Source organism: Ochotona curzoniae, unplaced genomic scaffold (assembly GCF_017591425.1).
Source record: "Ochotona curzoniae isolate NIBS_2020 unplaced genomic scaffold, NIBS_Ocur_1.0 contig_3819, whole genome shotgun sequence".
Taxonomy (NCBI): domain Eukaryota; kingdom Metazoa; phylum Chordata; class Mammalia; order Lagomorpha; family Ochotonidae; genus Ochotona; species Ochotona curzoniae.
In genome coordinates this window covers 26,389,951-26,411,279 of record NW_024466004.1, presented here as the reverse complement: position 1 = coordinate 26,411,279, position 21,329 = coordinate 26,389,951, and the positions used below count along the sequence as shown (strand labels likewise).

Sequence of the window (21,329 nt, the reverse complement as noted above, 5' to 3'; positions counted from 1 at the left end):
TGGGGAGTGAACCAGCGGATGAAAAATCTGTCTGTCTCTCCTACTCTGTATAAATCTGACTTTCCAATAAAACAAACCTTAGAAAAAAAGGCAAGAATGGATAAAGATATAAATGGTTCCTTCTTCACAGACTATCTTCCTAAAATCCAGTCTGTTCTGAGATCCTAGATCTACTTCATTTCTGCTTTTTAACAAAGGGGGAAATTTAGGGCAGCAAGAGAAAGTAAGACAAAGGAAACCAATGTTTATTGAGCATTACATTAGCCTCTACACGATTTCTAACTATATTTTCATAAATATACTTTGAGATAGGAATTATTTCTACTTCATTAATTAGGGCAAAAAGGCTCAGAAATATTACATAAAAGATCATCTAGCCATAATGGCAGAACAAGGCCTGAAGCTCGTTATGTCTTTTCCAGATTAATCTAATTTTGTAAACATAAATGTAAGCACATCCCTGGATTTCCTTAATATATTTTAAATTCAGGAAACTCTAGTTTTCCCTTCTTGCCTTGGCCATTTTAGTGTATACTTATCTCGGAAACGGTTTCTCAAAAATACGTTAAAAACTTACTCATTAACATAAAATGCTATCCTATGTATGTACTTACTATGCTGCATAATAGAAACTATAAGGGAAAAAAAATCACAAATTTGATTATATATGTTTTTCCACAACATAAATGGCTCATAGTGTGATAAACTTGAGTGTTTCTTAGTCTCTCTAGTATTTTTAGAATCCTAATCAGTATAAAAGTATAGCCTTTTACAGTTTGCTAATTACATTTCCTTATTTACTATATTAAAAAATCGTATAAAGCAGCTAATAATTGAACATTTCACAGATGAGAGCATGAAGCTCACACAGGTGAATTTGGACAGCAAGAAGCTAATTTCATGATCCCAAGTCACTACTATAACACTACCAAAGTTTCAGAATCACCAGTTAGAAATCTCTCTCTATATATATATAGTATAGAGATCAATATCAAAATAACTATACTTGCCTTAACTGTCCTCCTAGGAACTTGAGATCCTTTTCCATGTTAGTCATGCTAATGCTATTAACTCTTTCTATATACCATAAAAATCCAAATGCCACTTATTATTAACTGATGGAATCAAGGAATAGACAAAACATTAAAAATTTTAATTAAAACTGCAAAAGGGTATGTATGGTAATATCTTTAACAACGTAAAAGAAAGAATATAGCGCTGGCATTGTAGCATAGCACCTAAGTAAAACCACTACTTTGCAATGTAGCATTCTACAGAGGTGTCATTTCTTATGCCAGCTGCTCCACACTTTTTTCTTTTTTTTCTTTTTTAAGATTTTATTTTTATTTTTATTGGAAAGTCAGATGTACAGAGAAGAGGAGGAGGAGAGAGAGAAAGATCTTCCATCTGCCGGTTTACTTCCCAAGTGGCTGCAATGACCAGGGCTGAGCCGATCTGAAGCCAGGAGTTAGGAGCTTCTTCTGGGTCTCCTATGAAGGTGCTTTGGGTCATTCTCTACTGCATTCCCAGGCCCCAAGGAGAGAGCTGGATGGGAAGTGGAGCAGTGGGGACATGAACTAGAACCCATATGGGATCCTAGCACGTCCAAGATGAGGACTTAGCCACTAGGCTATGCCACCGGGTCCCCCACCCCACACTTTTAATCCAACTCCTGAATAGTCTGTGAAAACCAGATCATGACCCAAGTGTTTGTGTTGTTTGGATCCCTTGGAAGACCCAGACGAAGCTCCTGGTTCTCAGCTTTGGCCTGGCCCAGCCCTAGTGGTTACAGTTATTTCAGCAGTAAACTAGCAAACAGAAGACTAATCTTTCTCTCCTTCTCTAAATCTCCTCCTATTCTCACCCACATAAATAAATAAATCTTAAAAAAAAAAAAGAAAATGAATAACAAATATATCTAGGAAAGGGTAGACAACAGGAGAGAAATTTTGAAAAAAGAGGTAAAAATGCTTATACAGAGTAAGTGATCTGACATAACTGCTGAAATAGGAAAAGCAGCGTTAGTTGTTCTGAAGCTATAGAGATGATAGGAGAAATATATAAGAAAACAGTATCTTTTGAAAGTAGAATGAAAAAAGAGAGGAAACAACGTAAGCAAGGGAAATAGTGTTTGTCTTAATAGGAAGACTCTTAACAATGCCTACATTACAGTAAACATAAGAACTTGAGAAGCAGTAAAAAGTGGCTATGAAGACTGTTCTTTTAATAATTTGCTTGTGTTATGTAAATAATTTTCAAAAAAGTTGGATGGACTTTAAAAAGCAAAATACATCCCATTTTAATAGCACTATCAGCACTAGAAATGGACATGGAAATCGTGCAGATTAGAAATGAGTCCAGCTTTCTAGAAGCAGCAGTGACATCTCTGTTTCAAGTATAAGAATCCCTTTTTATTAATCAATTTTAAACAGCTCTATAAATATTCATTGTCTTTCTTGACTGATGTTATTACTGATGGCAGCTATTTCCTAACCAAATCATCTCACTGTCAGCATAATCATGCACTGGAAATAAATTTTGATACATTACAATGAGCTATAAAATACCACTTAATTCCCAAACCATCCAACTTGTGCTACTGCAACTCACAGACCATTATCATTCCTTTTTTTCTCCTTACCTAAAAGTTTTCTGCAAATGCACAAAAGAGAAAGCAGTTAACAAAAAAGATAGTGCTAGGAAAATGTATTGAGATTAAAATACAAATTGGAGTTAAAAGAAACAAGGTGAATAAAAATAGCAAAGACAAAATGAGAATTATTACGGAACAGAAAGAACAAGGACAAACAACCTTTAAGGAAGTTAAAGTTATAGATGAGGCTAGAGATCAATCATATGTATATTTTTTTAAAAGTTAGCTAAATTTATGTAGGAATAAGCTTCCTCCCCCCCACACACTAGTTTACTGTGCTAGGTACAGTGGCAGGCAGGGAGAAAAGATAATAATATCTCACAATTTGTTCCACATCACTGTATTTGTAAAGCTGTACTGATCAACCTTTGTACAGCATAAACAAGAAAACCAATATCTCTCAAACTAGAAACTTAAACACATTGATTTATCACACTAGGAAAAAATGGATAGGTTATATTTGGTACTGTATTTCAGGTGTGACAAAGTTTGTTATTTTAAAAGAGTGACAAAAAAGTATAATGAAGATTTTATGCACATTTTTCTTCTATTAAAAATCTACCTTTGTGCTTGTTGTTTTATCTACCGTAATTTAAACAAAAGCATCCAATTTCTTAAAATTTTTCTTGTATAATGCCATAAACATACACATACAATGTTTTCACATAAAAATTATATGGAATTATAAGTATAGGGCTCAGCAGAGTGATGCTACAGGTTAAGCCTAGGAAGGTAGTAACCCATATGAGTGCCAGTTTGAGTCCCAGCTCTAAACCGACACACCAGGGAAGGCAGCAGAAGATGCCCAAGAGCTTGTGACCTTGCCACCCACATGGGAGACCTGAACGGAGCTCCTGCCTCCTGGATTTAGTCTGGCTCAGCCTAGGCCACGGCAGCCTCTTGGCTAGTAGGCCAGCGGATGGAAGATTTCTGTCTTTCCTTCTCTTTCTCTCTTTCAAATACATAATAAATCTTTCAAACAAAATTAAAATTAGACACTATGGCAGTCCAAAGTTTACCAAAAACTATTCTTCTCTTTCCCAGATGGATTGTTTATGCATACCATTTATTTAAAAAAAATATTTGTAACAAATTAGTATATTCTTAACTATCTACATAATATATGTGCATACACATATATATGTATGGATTATTTATGCATACCATTTATTTTAAAAATATTTATAACAAATTATATTCTTAACTCTCTCTCTCTCTCTCTCTCTCTCTCTCTCTCTCTCTCTCTCTATATATATATATATATATATATATCCTCCCCTGCCCCCTGGGCAGACAATTGATGTAGTCATCAAAACATTCCCTGGGACACCAGCATCCCATACGGGAGGTGACTGTATTTGAGTCCCAGCTCTGCTTCCCATTCCCCTTCTAGTTTTCTGCTAATCTGCACTTTGGGAAGTAGTAGTAATGGTTCAAGTCCTAGGGTCATGGCCACCACTGTAAGAGATGCAGACTGAGCTCCTGCCTTCAACCTGGCCCAGCATCCTTTGCAGGCATTAGGAGAGCGAAACATTAGGTAGGAGACACTTTTCCCCCTCTTCCTCTCTCTCTAGTGAATGAAGGAAATAAAACATAGTTGATAATGTCAAGTCAATCAAACAGTTTGTAATGTCAGAATCTAGAGATTGAATTGGAAGCAACAATGGTTAATTCTGAACTCAATTCAGAAAGCACTGTCTCCAGGAAAAGGCTAAGTCATGGGACTGACATCGGCATTTCTGAAACACAACGTGTTATGCTGCTGAAATAACAGCATATTATAAACTCATCACTTTGTATTTCTGCCACAGGGCCCAGAGATTTAACTATAAACTGCAATGATTTTTGACATAAATTAAACTCTTCTTAATTGGTTATCTGATGGAGAATAACAATTTTGGAGCCAGATCCAAAATTCATTTCTTCAAAATATTTTTCTCTTCAAAATCTAAAATAAGTGTTAAATTTCTGCTTTTCTAGTGAGTAAATCAAACTAAATAAATTGAACAAATCTATTTATTTGAAAAAACGAAGGAGCAAATAGAAAAACCTTCTGGAATAAGATAAGCCTAAATACAAATATCATGGTATGTAAACTATTAATGTTTCACAGATTAATTATTATTTAATAATTAATAATAATTAATTATTATTTAATAATGGATTGGAGGCCCTAAGCTACCTATGGAATGAATCCTGCTGAGTCTTATTCTACTTGCAACTGAGCATCACAAGATCTGGGTGGGTAACTGAAGCAGACATTCACTTGGATGATAAAACATTCCAAAAGCCTTGGAAAATGGTCTTAAGATGTGAAATGCAATGAAAATTAAGTATTATTTCCTTATTGCCTTAAGGGATATCTTTGCTCTTCAAAGCACAGAATGTACTCTGAGATATTAGAATATAAAATGCTCTAAAACATCCAAAAGGACTAAATGACACACTGATTTTTAATCAATAGAACTACTACAGCAGGGTAGGGGAATGTCTGGCCCACGGATATTGTAAGCCCATAAAATAATCCTGACTTGCCAATGCAACCACAAGTGGGACTTGAAATTCAATAACTCCATAGCAGGCTGATTGACGACAAAGTGATATGGACCACAACTAATCTTATAAATATCTGAATGGCCCATGTCTGAAAAACAATCTCTACCCCTGCACTATAGCCTAAAATATCTACCCAGATTTGTAATTCTGGACTGTCAAATAGCATGATATCATTACTATTTGACTGTTGACAGAAAAAAATGTTCTCGAAAAAACTATAATACATGTAGCAGCAAGCAAAGTCACTCAAGAGCTATCAGGATAATAATAATAATAATCACAGGTTACTATTAAATACCTTTTTGGTAATTTATGTGTTACTACCTTTCCTTATCCTCAACCACTAGTCAAGAAATAGAGTTTAATGTTTCCATAAGCAGGTAGCTAGATCAGAGATGAAGAAGCTGGGACCAGAACTGGCACAGTGCCCAAATGGGATGCCAGCATTGTAGACCGAAGATTACCATGTGACACCACGGCATTGCACTGGCCCCTAAAGATTGTATTTTTTTTTTATTCCAAAGGCAGAGTTACAGAGAGGAGAGACAGAGAAAGAATCTTTCATCTGCCGTAAAAGCCAGAACTGAGCTAACACATAGCCAGGAGTCAGCTTCTTCTGGGTCTCCCATGTGGGTACAGGGGCCCAAGGCCTTGGACCATCTTCTGCTGCTTTCCCAAGTCATAAGCAGGGAACTGGGATGCTGGCACTAAAGGGGAGAGGATTAGCCTATTCATGCATGGTGCCAGCTTCTACTTAGAATATTTTTAAAATTGAAAAAAAAAATGTATTGATGGGTAAGTATTGGGCACAGTTAATCAGTTACAGTTAGCCAGATGTCTGTTGGGATATCTGCATTCCATATATCAGATATTCACTGTAATTTCAGTGAATGGGAAAAGGCTGGGTGAGATCAGGCTGCAGCACCTGCTGGCGTATGCAAGGGCCAGGATTGATGGCTGACTGTGCCAAGCAGTGCCACTCTCTCTGCTAGCATGGATGAGATCCGGGGATGGGAGCAGGCCTGGTAGAGGAACTTGCAGAATTCTCTTGCTAAGCCACAGCTCCCACTAGGGAGCACCACAGCTGGGGGCAGGTTAGCCCAGGAAAGGCTGCAACACTTAGCAGCATTTGTGCGGGCCATGTCTGGGGCGAGGCTAGGCTGGGCCAGGCCCACTGGATTGGGCTGCTAACACCTGCCAGCAAGAGCAGAGACTGAACTGACACTGCCATGTTGAGTAAGAACCCGTCAGCATGTACATGACCCAGGGCTGGGAATGGACCTGGTAGGGGAACTCTGGGGACATCCCTGTTGGGCTGCAGTTCCCAATGGTAAGTGTGAGACCCAAGGCTGTTGGTGGACTAGGCTGGGCAAGGTTCTGCACCTATCAGCATGTGGGCTGGGTCTGGAGGCGGGGCAAACTAAACTGGGCTCCAGCACCCACTGGTGTTCTCAAGTGCCAGAATGAGTGTGGGACAGGTCAGGCTAGGCTGTGATGACTGCCAGGTCAACATGAGAGTGGACTCAGGGTGTGAGTTAGGTTGGCTAGGTTGTAGCACCCTTCAGTGAGAGCCAGAATAGGTATGGGTCAGTTGGACTAAGCTACAGTATCAGCCACCATGGAGTACCAGGACTAGGGGGCAGCCATGTCAATCTAGGCAATAGCATCTGGCAGCACTTGCAGGATCCAGGGCTGGGAGCGAGCCTGGTGGGAATTTGGGGAACATCCCTGCTAGGCAGCTCCCGCTGGTGAGCACTAAGAGCCAGGACGAGGAGCAGGTTTAACCAGGCTGGGCTGAAGCACCCATAAGCTCATGTGTGAGCCAGCTGTAACATTCCACAGCATACACTGGTACAAGTGTGATCCAGAACAGGGAGCAGGCCAGGCCAAGTTAGACCATAGCACCTGTCAGTTCACATGAGGGATGAGGGTATACCAGACTGGGCTAGCCTACTACACCCACCAGTAAGAACTAAGACTGGAGTGCACTGGGCTAAGCCAGACTGTAGCAACTGTTGGCAAATTCTGAGACTGGAGGAAGGCCATATCAAACTGGGTCACTGTACCTGATGGTACATATAAAATCTGAGGCTTGGAAGAGGTCTGGTAGGGAAACTCTGGGGACTCCCTTACTGAGCTGCTGATGCCACTGGTGAGGGTGAGAGGTGGGAGTGGGAGTGGGAGTGGGCCAGTCTTGGGGGAGGCAAGGCAGGGTAGACTGCTGTACCTGCTAACATGCGCAAGAGCCAGAATGGTGCAATCCATCCTGTGCCTGGACCAGATGTGACTGATGTCAGGCTGCACCACAATACCCCTGGCAAGCACAATATCTGGGACTGGAAACATACCTGGCAATGGAACTATGGGTACTCCCCTGCTGGGCTGTACCTATTGCTGGCGAGCAGAAGAACCAGGGTTGGGGTTGGACCAGAATGGACAAGGTGGTGGCACCTATTGGCACACGTGGAGGGCCAGTTATGCCACAGTATTCACGGGTGCGCATGAGAGCCAGATAAGATGTAGGTTGGGCTAGGCTAGACTGCAGCAGAGGCTGGCACACACAAAACCTGGGTCTGGTGGCACTACTGGAGGAGGCTACTGGGGGGTTGCCTCAGCTAGGCCAAGGCACCCACTGGTATGCCAGAGGACCAGGTCTGATGCAGGTTGGCTGGACTGTGCTGTAGAATCCACTGGTTTATATGAGGTATGGTGCTGTTAGAACTGATCAGGCAGCTGCATCCACCAGTATGTGCGTTGGCTGCTGCACGTGACAAACCACACCTGACCCTGCACTGGCTGCTGCACACAAGAGTCAAATCTGAGGTCACCACAGGGGAGGTTTCTTGGAGAACTCTCTGACTAGACCACCAGACCCAGACCCTGGGCACAGGGAGAATCACAAGTTGCGTAGTCCAACCTTGGAGCATGTATCAGGACTAGGCTTCCTCAGATGCTGATGCCTGTGCAGTGCACAGTATGTCCAGCTGCATATGGAAAACATGATGGCCGGCTCATCAAGACCAGGACGGGATGTACACTGACACGTCAGAGGATGGAAAACAGAACAGATTTGAAAATTCTGGGCCTAGTATGGTGGCCTAGCGGCTAAAGTCCTCACCTTGAACGCACCATGCACCAGGATCCCATATGGGTGCCGCTTCTAATCCCGGCAGCTCCACTTCCCATCCAGCTCCCTGCTTCTGGCCTGGGAAAGCAGTTGAGGACGGCCCAAAACTTTGGGATCGTGCATCCACATGGGAGACCTAGAGGAAGTTCCTGGCTCCTGGCTTTGGACTGGCGCAGCACTGGCCATTGCGCTCACTTGGGGAGTGAATCATCAGATGGAAGATCTTCCTCTCTGTCTCTCCTTTTCTCCGTATATCTGACTTTGCAATAAAAATCAATAAATCTTTTTAAAAAAGAAAGAAAAGAAAAAATAAAAAAGCAAAGCAAAGGAAAAAAGAAGAAAAGAAAATTCTGACCAAGCTTTGCAGCATATTTCTGGGTCTATGGATTCTGTCAACCAGTACACCTTGGAAACATTTTCTCAACCCTGGAGTAAGGAAACCAAAAGCATCTCAACGCTACTGAAACCACTCAAGTAACATCCTCAGAACACTCTTCCCCCCATTGGGATGTCTACATATCATCAAAAGACCATTTCCCATCCCTGGGTGCTGATGTACTTTGACAGTAAGGAGTGGCCTCCTCACCCCCTCCTCTACTGAGGACACATGAGGGAAAAAAAAATCTGTCTCCATATCTGACCCTCCCCACCCTAATCAAAGGCCCTCATGGGCAAGCATTCTTCTCAATTACATAAAACAAAATTAAAACAATTTAAAAAGTCCTACATCTCATAAGAGCTTACTAACCAGAATAAGCAAGATAGTTTGAGAGAATTCATGGAAAAAATCTCCCGTTATCTTATAATTCCATTGTCATATTTTGAAGTTTTATACATTCCATGTTTTTATTGTATTGAGATAGCTAAAAAACATTCAGTGATAACGTTAGGACTACAAGTTTTAGCTTAAATTACTGTTGTGACTCTCCTGAGAGTATGAGTAAATAAGAAAGCTGCCATAATGTCTATTTTATACCTTCTACATCATCATCTGGTTCTTTTCTAATTATAGTAGCTAACAGAAAAAACTTTGGCTAAAAAAATATGCTATAGAATGTACGCCATAAACTTATCAGAAGATAACCTTTGTCATAAGAAGTCAATGTGTATCTTTAAAAAAATGCATTTTAGTTGCTATTATAGCTCATCTCTATTTTATGAAAATTTCATATATAGTTTTTCATGTACTCATTGCAAGAAATCTAAGGACACAGAGTATATGTAATTAGCCTTGTTTTCCTGAGATGCCAAATATATTTCTTTTTTTTTCTTTAAAGATTTATTTTTATTATTTTTTTATTGGAAAGATGGATATACAGAGAGGAGAGACAGAGAGGAAGATCTTCTGTCCGATGATTCGCTCCCCAAGTGAGCGCAAAGGCCGATGCTATGCTGGTCCAAAGCCAGGAGACTCTTCCGGGTCTCCCACGCGGGTGCAGGGTCCCAAATCCTTGCAAAGCCTTGGGGCGTCCTCGACTGCTTTCCCGGGCCACAGGCAGGGAGCTGGAAGGGAAGCGGGGCTGCCGGGATAGAACCGGTGCCCATATGGGATCCCAGGCGTGCAAGGCGAGGACCTTAACCACTTGCGCCACCACGCCGGGCCCCAAATATATTTCTTAAACAGACATCATAATGATGCTATCTGGCATCTTACAATTGCAGTGAAAATATACTTCAGAAAAAATGGTAATTATAATATTATTTCAGTCTTGTTAAAAATATTTTTCCACTTACCTGTTGCATGTAATAAACTGGCTTCTACTCTATGGGGAATTCTTGGTGGAATTTTCATAGATGTACGAATCTGGTAAAAACTAAAACAAAACAGGTAAGTTAAGAATATGCTATGCTTTAATTTCCATATCATGTATTAAAATGATAAACTCAATTTAACAACATGAGTCTCTTATTACTCTATCTAGGGAGAAAAAAAAAATCATTGGATCCACATAGCAACTATTAGTTTGGCATAAAGCCAAAATGGAACACGAGTATATACAAGATGAATGAAAAAAGAATAGGGCCTGGTGCGATGGCCTAGCTGCTAAAGCTCTCGCCTTGGAAACTCCAGGATCCCACATGGGAACCAGTTTCTCATTCCAGCAGCCCTGCTTCCCATACAGCTCCCTGCTTGTGGCCTGGGAAAACAGCGGAAGGATGGCCCAAAGCCTTGGGATCCTGCACCCTGATTAGTTATAATAGTATAACAAAAAAAACCTAAAATTAACACGATTAAACACATATGAATAAAGGATTTTTTAAGTTAACATATAGCATTGTTTAACTTGCAAAAGTAATTTTACAATCTATTTTACCACTGTAATTTCAAAATATAAAATTGTATTTTATATTTAAGCTTCCATAATTCTATAAAATTTTGTCACTTTATAATATAAAACAAAGAACAGAAGTTTCACAAATACAAAATTTATTTCTGTTTTTTTCTAAAAGATTTATTTTACTAGTTTTTCAAACTTCATTTCCATAAAGTGAACAAGTGTCATGTATTTCACAATACAGAATTAGGAGCATAGTAGTACTTCCCACATGACTCTCCCTCTTGCTCAGTCTCTAACCAACCTCCTCTGAAACCTAGTAGTCAATGAATTTTCAAATTTTTTTTTCATTATGAAAGCAATTTTTTGTAGCTAGTCTCCAAACACAGCTATAATCCTGAATTGCATTTTAAGCATTTGATCTTATACTATATAATTTTTGTATATATACATAATTATGTACATATTTATTAATTTTACTGGAAAATCAGAATTACTGAGAGGAGAGACAGAGATCTTCCATCTGCTGGTTCACTTCTCAAATGGCTGCTATAACCAGAACTAGGCTGGTCTGATGCTGGGAGCTGGGAGCTCTGGTTCTCCCGTGTGATTGCCAGGGCCAAGGGCTTGGGCCATTCTCCACCGCTTTCCTTAAGTTGCAGCAGGGAACTGCTACAATGAAGAAGCTACAGGCAACTAGAAAACTGGTAATTTAGTTTATGTTGTTATGCTATGTTCTATCTACAAAAACTTGGAAGAAGTTAGACAATGTACTACAAGAACTTCTGGACTTTAGAAATTTCCATGTAGAATGCTGAAAATGCCACTTGGTTGCTCTTACCATTCTGTAGTAGGGTTCCTTAAGAAATAGATGTTCTAAAGAAAGAACACACATAGTCTAAAAGGACCAGAAATTGTTGCTTTGGAAAATAAAACTATATCCATCTCGTAAAAAGATTTTACAAATAAGACAGAATAAGATCAAATCATGGGAGCAGCTGTAGATTCCTTTTCTTAAGATTACCACAAGAATTAAGGCAAGGCCTATGTAGATTCTTAACTTAAGGGTTTTCTGGAACTAATGGCTATTAACTACATAAAATTTTGATTCCAAAGCAGTAGGAATTACATTATGAAAGGAAGCATTATCTAAAAAAAATTCATGAATATGAGTTTTAAAGCAAAAATATACTGTCTCAGTCATCCAGAAAACATTTTCTAAGTGAACTGCAGTGGCCAAAAGTCACCATTTGGGACTCCAGACAGAACTTGTGACTTGCTTGGCCAACATGAAGCAGTGAAATAACAGTATGCTGGTTCAAAGGTTCTTGCATCTTCTGCTCTTTCTTGGCTATCTGCCTCTGCTACGATAAGAAGTCCAGGTTTGACTGCTAGGTGATGAGACACCAGGTGCATCAGCACACAGCCTAGCACAGCAGTCTTTACTTTTTCAAGAACACAACAAAACCAAGCCCAAAAATACGATTATCTCTCACCCTACTATCTTTGTTTAGTTAGCCCCACTACCACCATTCTTGGTCCAGAACTTTAGATTTATATTTTAAGTTATTACAAAGGGACTGGAGTGACGGCTCAATGGCTAATTCCTCACCTTGCAAGCGTCAGGGTCCCACGTGGGCGCCAGTTTGTATCCCAGTCGCTCCACTTTCCATCCCAGCTCCCTGCTACGGCATGAGAAAGCAGTAGAGGGTGGCCCAAAGCCTTGGGATGCTGCATCCATGTTGAGACCCAGAAGAAGCTCCTGGCTTCAGAAATGCTCAGCTCTGGCCACTGCGGCCATTTGAGGAGTGAATCAGCAGATGGAATATCTTTCTGTCTCTCTTTCTCTCCACAAATCTGATTTGCCTTTCCAATAAAAATAAATAAATCCTTAAAAAAAATAGTTACTACAAGTGCCTCTCAATTTTCCACTGTTTCTTGTCCATAATCATCAATTTAATATATTACCATCTCAATTGAGATGTCAAGAAAGTAGTTACATTAGTGGTTAAGAACTTGCATTTTCTAACATACTGGTCTCTCAATACCATGTTAATTAGCTTCATGATGCTGTTAATTTCCATGTTCCTTCCTGTTGTTAAAGTTGTATAGTAGTATCTTATTAGAGGGGATGATATCCTGCCAGCTCTACTTTCAGACCAAGGATGGTCTCCCAATGAAACTGTTGAATTTATCTGGACAATAAGATGCTGGACTGTCTGCATGGTCCATGCCCACAATGAAGGAATCATGACTGGTTATGATCTGTACTACTATAACAATATGGACGAATTCAATATAGAGGGAGGGTTTGAGGAGGGGTTGGGGGAATTCCAGAGCCTATGAAATTGTGTCATCAAATGAAATTTATATATATATATTACCATTTCCATGTGATAGTGCTTTCTGTATCAAAGAGATTTATTTTTCCCTTTACTTGGAGATCAGTAAACTACCTAAATTCCTGGTGTTAACTTTTTCCAGACATTAAAATTTCTGTACAAGCTTTCCTTGATATCTTTTATAATTCTGCTAGAAAATATACAATCTGTTTAATGTTCTTTAAAAACAAGCACACACACACACACACACACACACACACACACACACACACACACACACACACACAAGTCCATGGGGCAAGTGCCAGCAACTTCAGTCACTGCTTGGAATGCCAGCATCCCATATTGCAGTGCCTGGTTTAAGTCCTGGTTATTTTGTTTCCAATCCAGTCTCCTGTTAATACCCACACCAGGAGGCAGCAACTATGGCCTAAATACTTGGTTCTGGTCCTTGCCACTCACATGGGACACTTGGAACGATGCTCCTGGCGTCAGGCCTCAGCCTGGCTGAGCTCCGACTGCTGCACGCTTTAGGGAAGTAAAAGAATTCCCTCCCTGCCTTTCACATAAAATGAAAATACGTAATAGCAATGAGAAGTTTGTCTTTAAAAAACCAGTTACAGAGCCCAGCATGGTAGTCTAGCAGCTAACATCCTCTACTTGCAGGTGCCAGGATCCATATGGGCACCAGTTCTAATCCTGGTACCCAGCTTTCCATCCAGCTCCCTGCTTGTGGCCTGGGAAAGCAGCTGAGGATGATTCAAAGTCTTGGGATCCTGCACCTGTGTGCAAGACCTGGAAGAGGCTCCGGGCTCCTGGCTCAGGTCCAGCCATTGCAGCCACTTGGGGAATGAATCATCGGATGGAAGATCTTTCTCTGTCTCTCCTTTCCATGTATCTGCCTTTCTAATAAAAATAAAAAAATCTTAAAACAAGCAAACAAACCAGTAACAGCATGCTCACTCTTATTTCTAAGATTTGAATTCATGCTGCTTTTTCGCACTAAAGGCTCTTTATTTTATGCCTTTCCTAAGTCTTATCCATACTTTGATCCTAGTTCTCCGTAATATCCTTTCTAAGCTACTAACCTTGAAAGGTATCTCTCTATGGTGATTTCTAGAGCACTCCTGTATATACTTATTGAAGCAGCATTTATGTATTTCTATTAAGCAGCTTTATGTATTTCTATTTAATTGTTCACCATTACTGCTAGGAATAAAAATGATTTCTCAACTTCAATTCAACGCCTGTCAATACTAAGAACAAATTCACAAGCACATGTTAAATATACTCAGCATTGTCACTAACTCCTCATAAATCCTAAGTATTACTTAACATACAAGTTCTATGGGAAATTACTTAACTATAGCTTATTATTTTTCTAACATATGGTTGAATAAGAGTATGTAAGCAAATTAAAACTATATCTTATCCTACACAAAATGTATAATTTTCACATTAAAATACATACCCTCTCTGAAATAAATCCACATTGTAGAACTTATTTAGCTCTACAGAGAATTCTACCATTGCTTGAACTTCAGTCATTTTTAATTTATACCCTGAAGGCAAGTCTGGTAGCAGCACCTTGATAAAGAAAGGGAAAAATCAAGAAAAGCACAATGAAGATGTCAACTTATATTAAAATAAAATACTATTACTTAAACACTTTCCTACATAAAATGTGTATGCATAAAATAAAAAATGAAGCAAACTAGCTCACTGTTCCCCAATTAAATAGCAGTAGAATCTTTACTTTCTAAATAAGACTTCTATAATTTAAGAATTATCCTGTTTAAATGTTTTTCTAAAATGTGCTCCCCTAATGACATCTATATAACAATAAATCATTTAACAAAAAATAAACTTCTGACTTTATCTCTTTTGGATAACATCTTTTTATAAATGAAACTACCTACTTTTTTCTATTTCTGTCTTGCACATAATGGTAATTTCAAAATCAAAAGAGGAGTTAACATTTTTTAATCCAAAAAAATCCATGCAAAATTTTCTCCATTAGACTAACAGTTCTTTAATAACTATTTTACTTTAAATGTAACAAACTTGTTTCCTTCATTATAAAAAAAAACTTCAAATATCCATGCTCACATTTTAAAGCCAAATAAGAAAAAAAGCACACAATTTAATCCACCAAAATACACAATTCAGTATGCATTCTTCATGAACGTGCATTTAGTACAATTCTTATTAAAGCGGGATCAAAGCACAACTGATTGTATAATTTGCTTACTTCATTATTTTCTCATGATTATCTGAGTGAGTAAGTATAGTTTTACAGTGATAGTTTTAATGTAACTATTTCACAAGAACACATTATAATTTAAACAACCAGCTATTGGGCATTTCTGTGGTTTCTATCTTTTTACTATTTCAACAATTATCCTTAACAACAATACATATCTTTTAAAAAAGCAAACAACAGAGAAAGCAAACATTGGAATGCATTTCTCCATGAATCTGGTATTTCTGCACGACTTGCAAGCAGAGATACTGACAGTTTTTGTTACAATCTATCTTTTCAAACACAAGTACTCTTCAAAGGAATAGGTTGCGTGCTAGAACAAAGGGCAGATTTATTCACTGTTCTGTAAAGCAAAAATCAGCTGCGCTTATTAGCCAGTATAAAAGGTTCAGGTTCCCTTAGGTTAAGGTCCCTCCTTTGCAACGTACCCTACTTAGTATGCAGGCATTATATAGTACTCCAGCTCCTGACACTGGGAGTATAAAACAACCCTTGTCTGAGTTAGGAGTCTCAAGTATTCAGCCAACACATGTGGCACTGTGCCAGCTTAATCTCTTTGCTCACAAACGTGATAGAAATCTCAGATCCTCCATGGTTCTTTAAATGGTTCTAAATAGACATTAGCTAAATATTCTGATCTATGAGGAGTTGAATGCAAAATGAATGCTATATTCTTACCTCTGTCGATCAAAACTTCATTTTAACATTATCAGGTAACCAATACTGTACTGCTACTGATTCTTGTTGTTAAAAATATATTGTTTGTCCTATGAGAGAGAAAGAATAACATCTCAAAATAGTGTGCATACTAAGTCTGCCTTAAGGAAACTTGTATTATGTTAGATAATTACTAGTAACAGTTTATGTAAGGCTCAGGAAAAATGTTACAGTTTCGCTGATATCAATATTAACTACTATATCTTTATGAAGCAGTAAGTTATATGTATTTTAAAGTTCTATAGCAAACAAAGTATTTTCTTTATTCAGTGGCTTAGAAATGAGTAACTAAAACATTATAAGCTTATTAACTCTTAAAATGCAGAGTAATTTTTAACAACTCCTATTACATATATGCGTGTGTTTAAATCAGTGTGTATATAAGCCATGTGTGTCTGTACATATATATACACATACCACATATGTATGTATGTATGTACACACACACACACACACAGACACAAAGTGAGCTTATCTAAAGCATTTTAACAAAAAAGGCCACCCAAATACACCACAGATTTTTTTCACATTTCAAATACTGATTAACTTTTAAAACCTGCATGTCTTTTGTCACTGGTATAGTATTTTAGCTACTAAAAATGTTAGAATAAAATCACATTCACCTTTCAACAGTTTTTCTTCCGTCCATCACAAAGACTTAGAGACTTTATGAGCACCCATACAACTACGTTAAAATTGCAACATCAATACCAATGATCAAGTAGTAATTATTTCTAATTAGATAAAATATTTCTTATACGTTTACATAAATAATTCCATATTTCTGGAAGTAACCTCCTCAAACACCCTCTAATAGATATTTTTGTAAATAGGATCTGGATCATGGTTCTCGTTATGAGCTGACTTTGATTCAATCTTAATGCTTTCATTTATTCAAATTTTAAAAGTAGGTAGTACTCAAGCATTTATTGAATATTTACTATTGGCTAAGAATTGTAATGGACACAGAATAATTCAATTATTTATTTCAAAGAGCTAACTAACGAGCAGGGAGCAATAAATACATGTAGACATTGCACAATGGTTCATTAACTAGGGGCTTAGAGCTTGAGTCTTACAGCCAGCATTTTGGTGGTAAACCTCCTCTCTCCTCATTTCCTTGTGAAACATAGCTCCTCTACCACAAGGACCAATAAGCCTGCCAGAGAGAATTAATCGTTTTATCAGATAAGCCTCCTTATTGCTGGATCATTATTATAGCCACTTGGCCTTCCCTTAATATGAAAACACTCGACTTAAAGTACTGCTATAATAAGTCTCCAAAAACATTGTACTATCTTAGTAATTAGATACTAGACAACAGGGAAACATTCTACTAGAATACTAGTAATGTATTATACAGAAGCGAAACAACTGAAAAAGGTGTATAGTAACCTATAGTACTAGCTGACCATAAAAAGCCACTGTCCCCTGGAAAAGTGCATGAAAACTGCCACAATACTGCTTGTGTTGATGGTTCTTTGCCTCATTTGCTTAGGCAAGAACTGGCTAGTCTGTAAGCAAAGATAGCAGTAACAGAGAAACAGGGGAAGTCTTGCAGCCAACCCTTTCAATATCCCACACATCAAGATTAAATATCTTTTTCACAGCATTCTTTCAAGACTTCAGGACAGAGACTGGGATCTGTGGTTAACAATGCTGTTATTCCACCAAAGTCTGTTGTTTCAAATAGCTTCAAGATAGTAACTATCACTTAGGGGAAAGATGTGTCTCATGAAAATGCAGTAATTAAAGTATGCTAGGACAACATACACATGATGCTGGTTAAGATGCTCAGATGCCTATCAGAGGGCAGGAGTTTCAATAACTCACTTTGGCTCCCTATTCCAGTATCCTGCCAATGCAGACCCTGGGGGGTGGCAGGGAGAGCAGTGAATGAGTGACTGGGTCCCTTCATCCCGGACGGGAGATCTGGACACCTGGACTGAGTTTCCGACTCCTGCTCCTGGCCTTTTCCTTAGCCCTGGTCTAGCCTCAGTTGTTGAAGGCATTTGGTAAATAGGTCAGTGACTCGGGAATTTCAGCTGTTGTTTCTTTCAAAAATAGACAACATTTTAAAAAATTGTGCATTCAGAGAGAAATAAGTAAAACAGACTTAGACTATGTCCATAAAAAACACCCCCTCCAAAAAAAAAAAAAAAAACCCCAGGTACAGTTAGTGGTGCACAGAACTGAAGAGGCAAACAGGCAAGAATCCTATAATAGTTCTGGCAGAATTACATCTGTCAAAGAAATCAGCTCACCTGCAAAACCCTGTGACTGGGTAACTTGCAGGCTGACAAAGCAGCACTAACAGGAATCAGGCAAAGGAAACATGACCAACTTTTAACAAGACCTTGACATGTACCAGTGGGAGGTTAATGCAAGGAATTATTCAGTCAGCAAAGACAGAGCTCACAAAGGCAGCGGACACGGGCATCCTTGCCAGAAAGGAGAACTGCCAGGACATGGGCTCTCTTCAGCACTCCAATGCAGCATCGCTCTTACGGTTTCTCGTCGTTCACTTTTTAAACTAGAGATTTCATTGCTGTTTCTGTTTCTCACCCACTACAGCATGCTTGGGATGGGTGGGGATGGTGAACAGAGAATGACATTTTGTTTATAGGTCACTAAACCTGTTGATCCTCTGTGAGCATGAATTAATGTTAACAAATGGAGGGCACCTCAGACTGTTTCCATAGCAGAAGAAAGGAAATGTTACTAAGGGATGGGATGAAAGATGCATATGATATTTGGCTGGTCAGAGTGGCAGACTGTGGTAGACTTTTCTGCCTGCCTTTCTCAATAGTCACCTAGAGTGAGACTACATTTCCCAGCCTCTCAAGATGCCAAGTGACTCACCCAAGGAATGTGGAAAAGTGATTCTATCCATGGAATGTAAACTGCAGTGATATATGTAGTTACCTGCTTCACCTGTTAAAAGGAAATTATTTCTGCTGGATATCATCAGGTTTCCTTTTTATAGGTTGGAATATCTTCTTGACAGTAATCTGGTTTTAATGGCAAGATTAAGACAATGCCCTGAGAATGGTAAGGCCAAAAATGGAAGGCTTCAAGATTCCCAAATATCCTAGGAACCATAGATGGTTCAGATTTTTTTTTTTTTTTTTTTTTTTTTGCATTTCCACCTCATTCAGTAAAAGTGACTTGCCTATAAAACCTGGATCTTCCCTAGGTTCTCTGACCTCCATTCTACCACTCTGCCCGCTCCAGTCACTCAATCCTTTATATTTCTCAAACACACCAAATGTATTCCTGTTTAAGGGCCTCTGCACACTCTCCCCTCTTGTCAGATACCCACAACTCACTCCTTTCTCTCTTTTTAGTCTTGACTCACACAACTCTCGACTAGGCTGTTCCTGGACAGACTACTTAAAATAGTAGCTCTCTGCTCCAGACTGATTCTGCTTTTCTTCCTCAGCACTTCAGTTATCATACTACATATTTTACTGATTGGTCTCTATTTTTTCTCCCTCACTAAAATGCAAGCTCCATGAGGGCAGGGTATTCCAACTAGTCTGTTCACTGCTGTATTCCCATGATTTGGCACACAATAGTTACACAATTTTTATATTTAAAATAATTAATAAACACGTAAAAATCCCTAAGTACTATTACTATTTTTCTCCTACTTAAGCCAAAATAACTTTAAAGAAAGGAATTATCACACTGACATACTGACATGCAAGAACAAATTTTGGTCATAATATTCTGTATTAGTTCAAGTTTGGTCAGATATTTGTAACTTCAGGGCATGAAAGCTATTCCATCTACCCTGCATCCTGCTGTGCTTTTAGTTTTATTGTTGCTGTCCAGTTTTCCTTAAAACTAACATTTAAAACACTGATTCTTCCCTAAATAGAAACCATGCCACGGAGACCTACAAGCAGGTCCAGAAGGGACCCCTGAAGCTGAAGGGCATCGCGGAGCTCCGCGTGACCAAGCAGAAGAAGAAGAAAGACAAAGACAAGGCGAAGCTTCTAGAAGCTATGGGGACGAGCAAGAACAAGGAGGAGAAGCAGCGCTGCCTGGACAGACCGAGTCGGCCTTTGAGAAGATGCAGGAGAAGCAGCAAATGGAACGGATCCTGAAGAAGGCATCGAAGACCCACAAGCAGAGAGTAGAGGACTTCAATAGGCACCTGGACACGCTCACGGAGCACTACGACATACCCAAAGTCAGATGGACCAAGTAGCCGCCGGCTGTGGTCGTCCTGTTGGCTGTGCCCCCACATCTTGCTCCCCTCATCCTGGCTCTTCATTAAAGATGAGCCTGTGCCTGTGTGATTATGGGGTCTGGTCCCACGTGGAGGACAGGACCAAGCCCCTGTAGTTTGGACCAGAACGCGCCCCGTGTGGGGGGCAACAGGGGTCTGTTTTCCTTGGGGTGATCCACCACGCCCGACGAGAGGGGACTCCCACAGCATATGCCTGGCCTTCCGGGTTCCCTGTGGCTCAGTCTCTTTGAGGGCCTTCCATCTGCTTGCTCTGCCCCAGCACAGCGAGCCAACCTGGGCACCAGGGCCACCACCTGCCTCTCTCTAGGCCCAAGTTCCCCGGCCAGCCCGCTTCCTCCTGCCAGGCCCGAGGTTGCTCACCGAGCACAGAGCCCTTGCCCGGGAAAGCCAGACGCCACAGTGTGCCCTGCTCAGGGATCAGAGTGGGCCTGGTGGGCATTCCGTGCCTCGGGACACCTCGGGGAAGGCCCTGGGTTGGAGCGGGCATGCCCTGAGCAGCATCGGCCACCACAGTGCTGAGCGAGAGCCAGGCCCTGCAAGGCGGCCGAAGCCGCACAATAAAGCAAAGGAGGGCGTTAAGTACAAAAAACAAACAAACAAAAAAACCCCTGGAGCTGCATAAAATATCTTCATATTAAAGACAGCTTTATTGTTTCGATATAACTACATTTTACTTTCTTAAAATTGTATAGAGTGTTAGTACTGGTGCTGTGGCACAGTGAACTAAGCTACAATAAGCAAAGCTGGCATTTGTATCTGGCAGTTAAAATCTTGGAGTTTCAGTTCCTCTGCTTCCAATTCGGCTGTGTGCTAACACATTTGGAAAGGCAGGGAAAGATGGTCCAAATACTTGGGCTCCTGCCACCCAGGTTGGAAACCAGGATGGAGTTCCTGGCGCCAAGCTTCAGCCTTGGCCAAATCTGGTTGTTTTGGTTATTTGGGATGTGAACCAGTAGATAAGAGATCAACCTCTCTCTTTTTCTTTCTGACATTTTGTTTTCCATATAAATAAAACTTGTAATAATTAAAAGGTGTTCTGACACATGCTGTGGATGTACAGAATGGATTTTAAACACAAACTAAACAGAATGATAAATCTCAATGTTTCTATAATGGTCATATTTTGAAATAAATGTT

General features: G+C 39.7%; 1 protein-coding gene and 1 pseudogene across 2 annotated transcripts in view; one reads left to right on the top strand and one right to left on the bottom strand.

Moving 5' to 3' along the window:
• Nucleotides 1–21,329, bottom strand: part of FAM135A (family with sequence similarity 135 member A) — a 100,510-nt gene that overhangs the window by 70,195 nt on the left and 8,986 nt on the right. For both annotated transcript variants that reach the window (XM_040983607.1, XM_040983608.1), the window contains exons 3-4: nucleotides 14,426–14,541; nucleotides 10,071–10,150 (exon numbers count right to left, since the gene is read on the bottom strand). In XM_040983607.1, the coding sequence (XP_040839541.1) occupies nucleotides 10,071–10,150; nucleotides 14,426–14,541 (196 nt within the window). The remainder of the gene's footprint in view (nucleotides 1–10,070; nucleotides 10,151–14,425; nucleotides 14,542–21,329) is intronic.
• LOC121158313 lies at nucleotides 18,316–20,233 on the top strand (annotated as a pseudogene).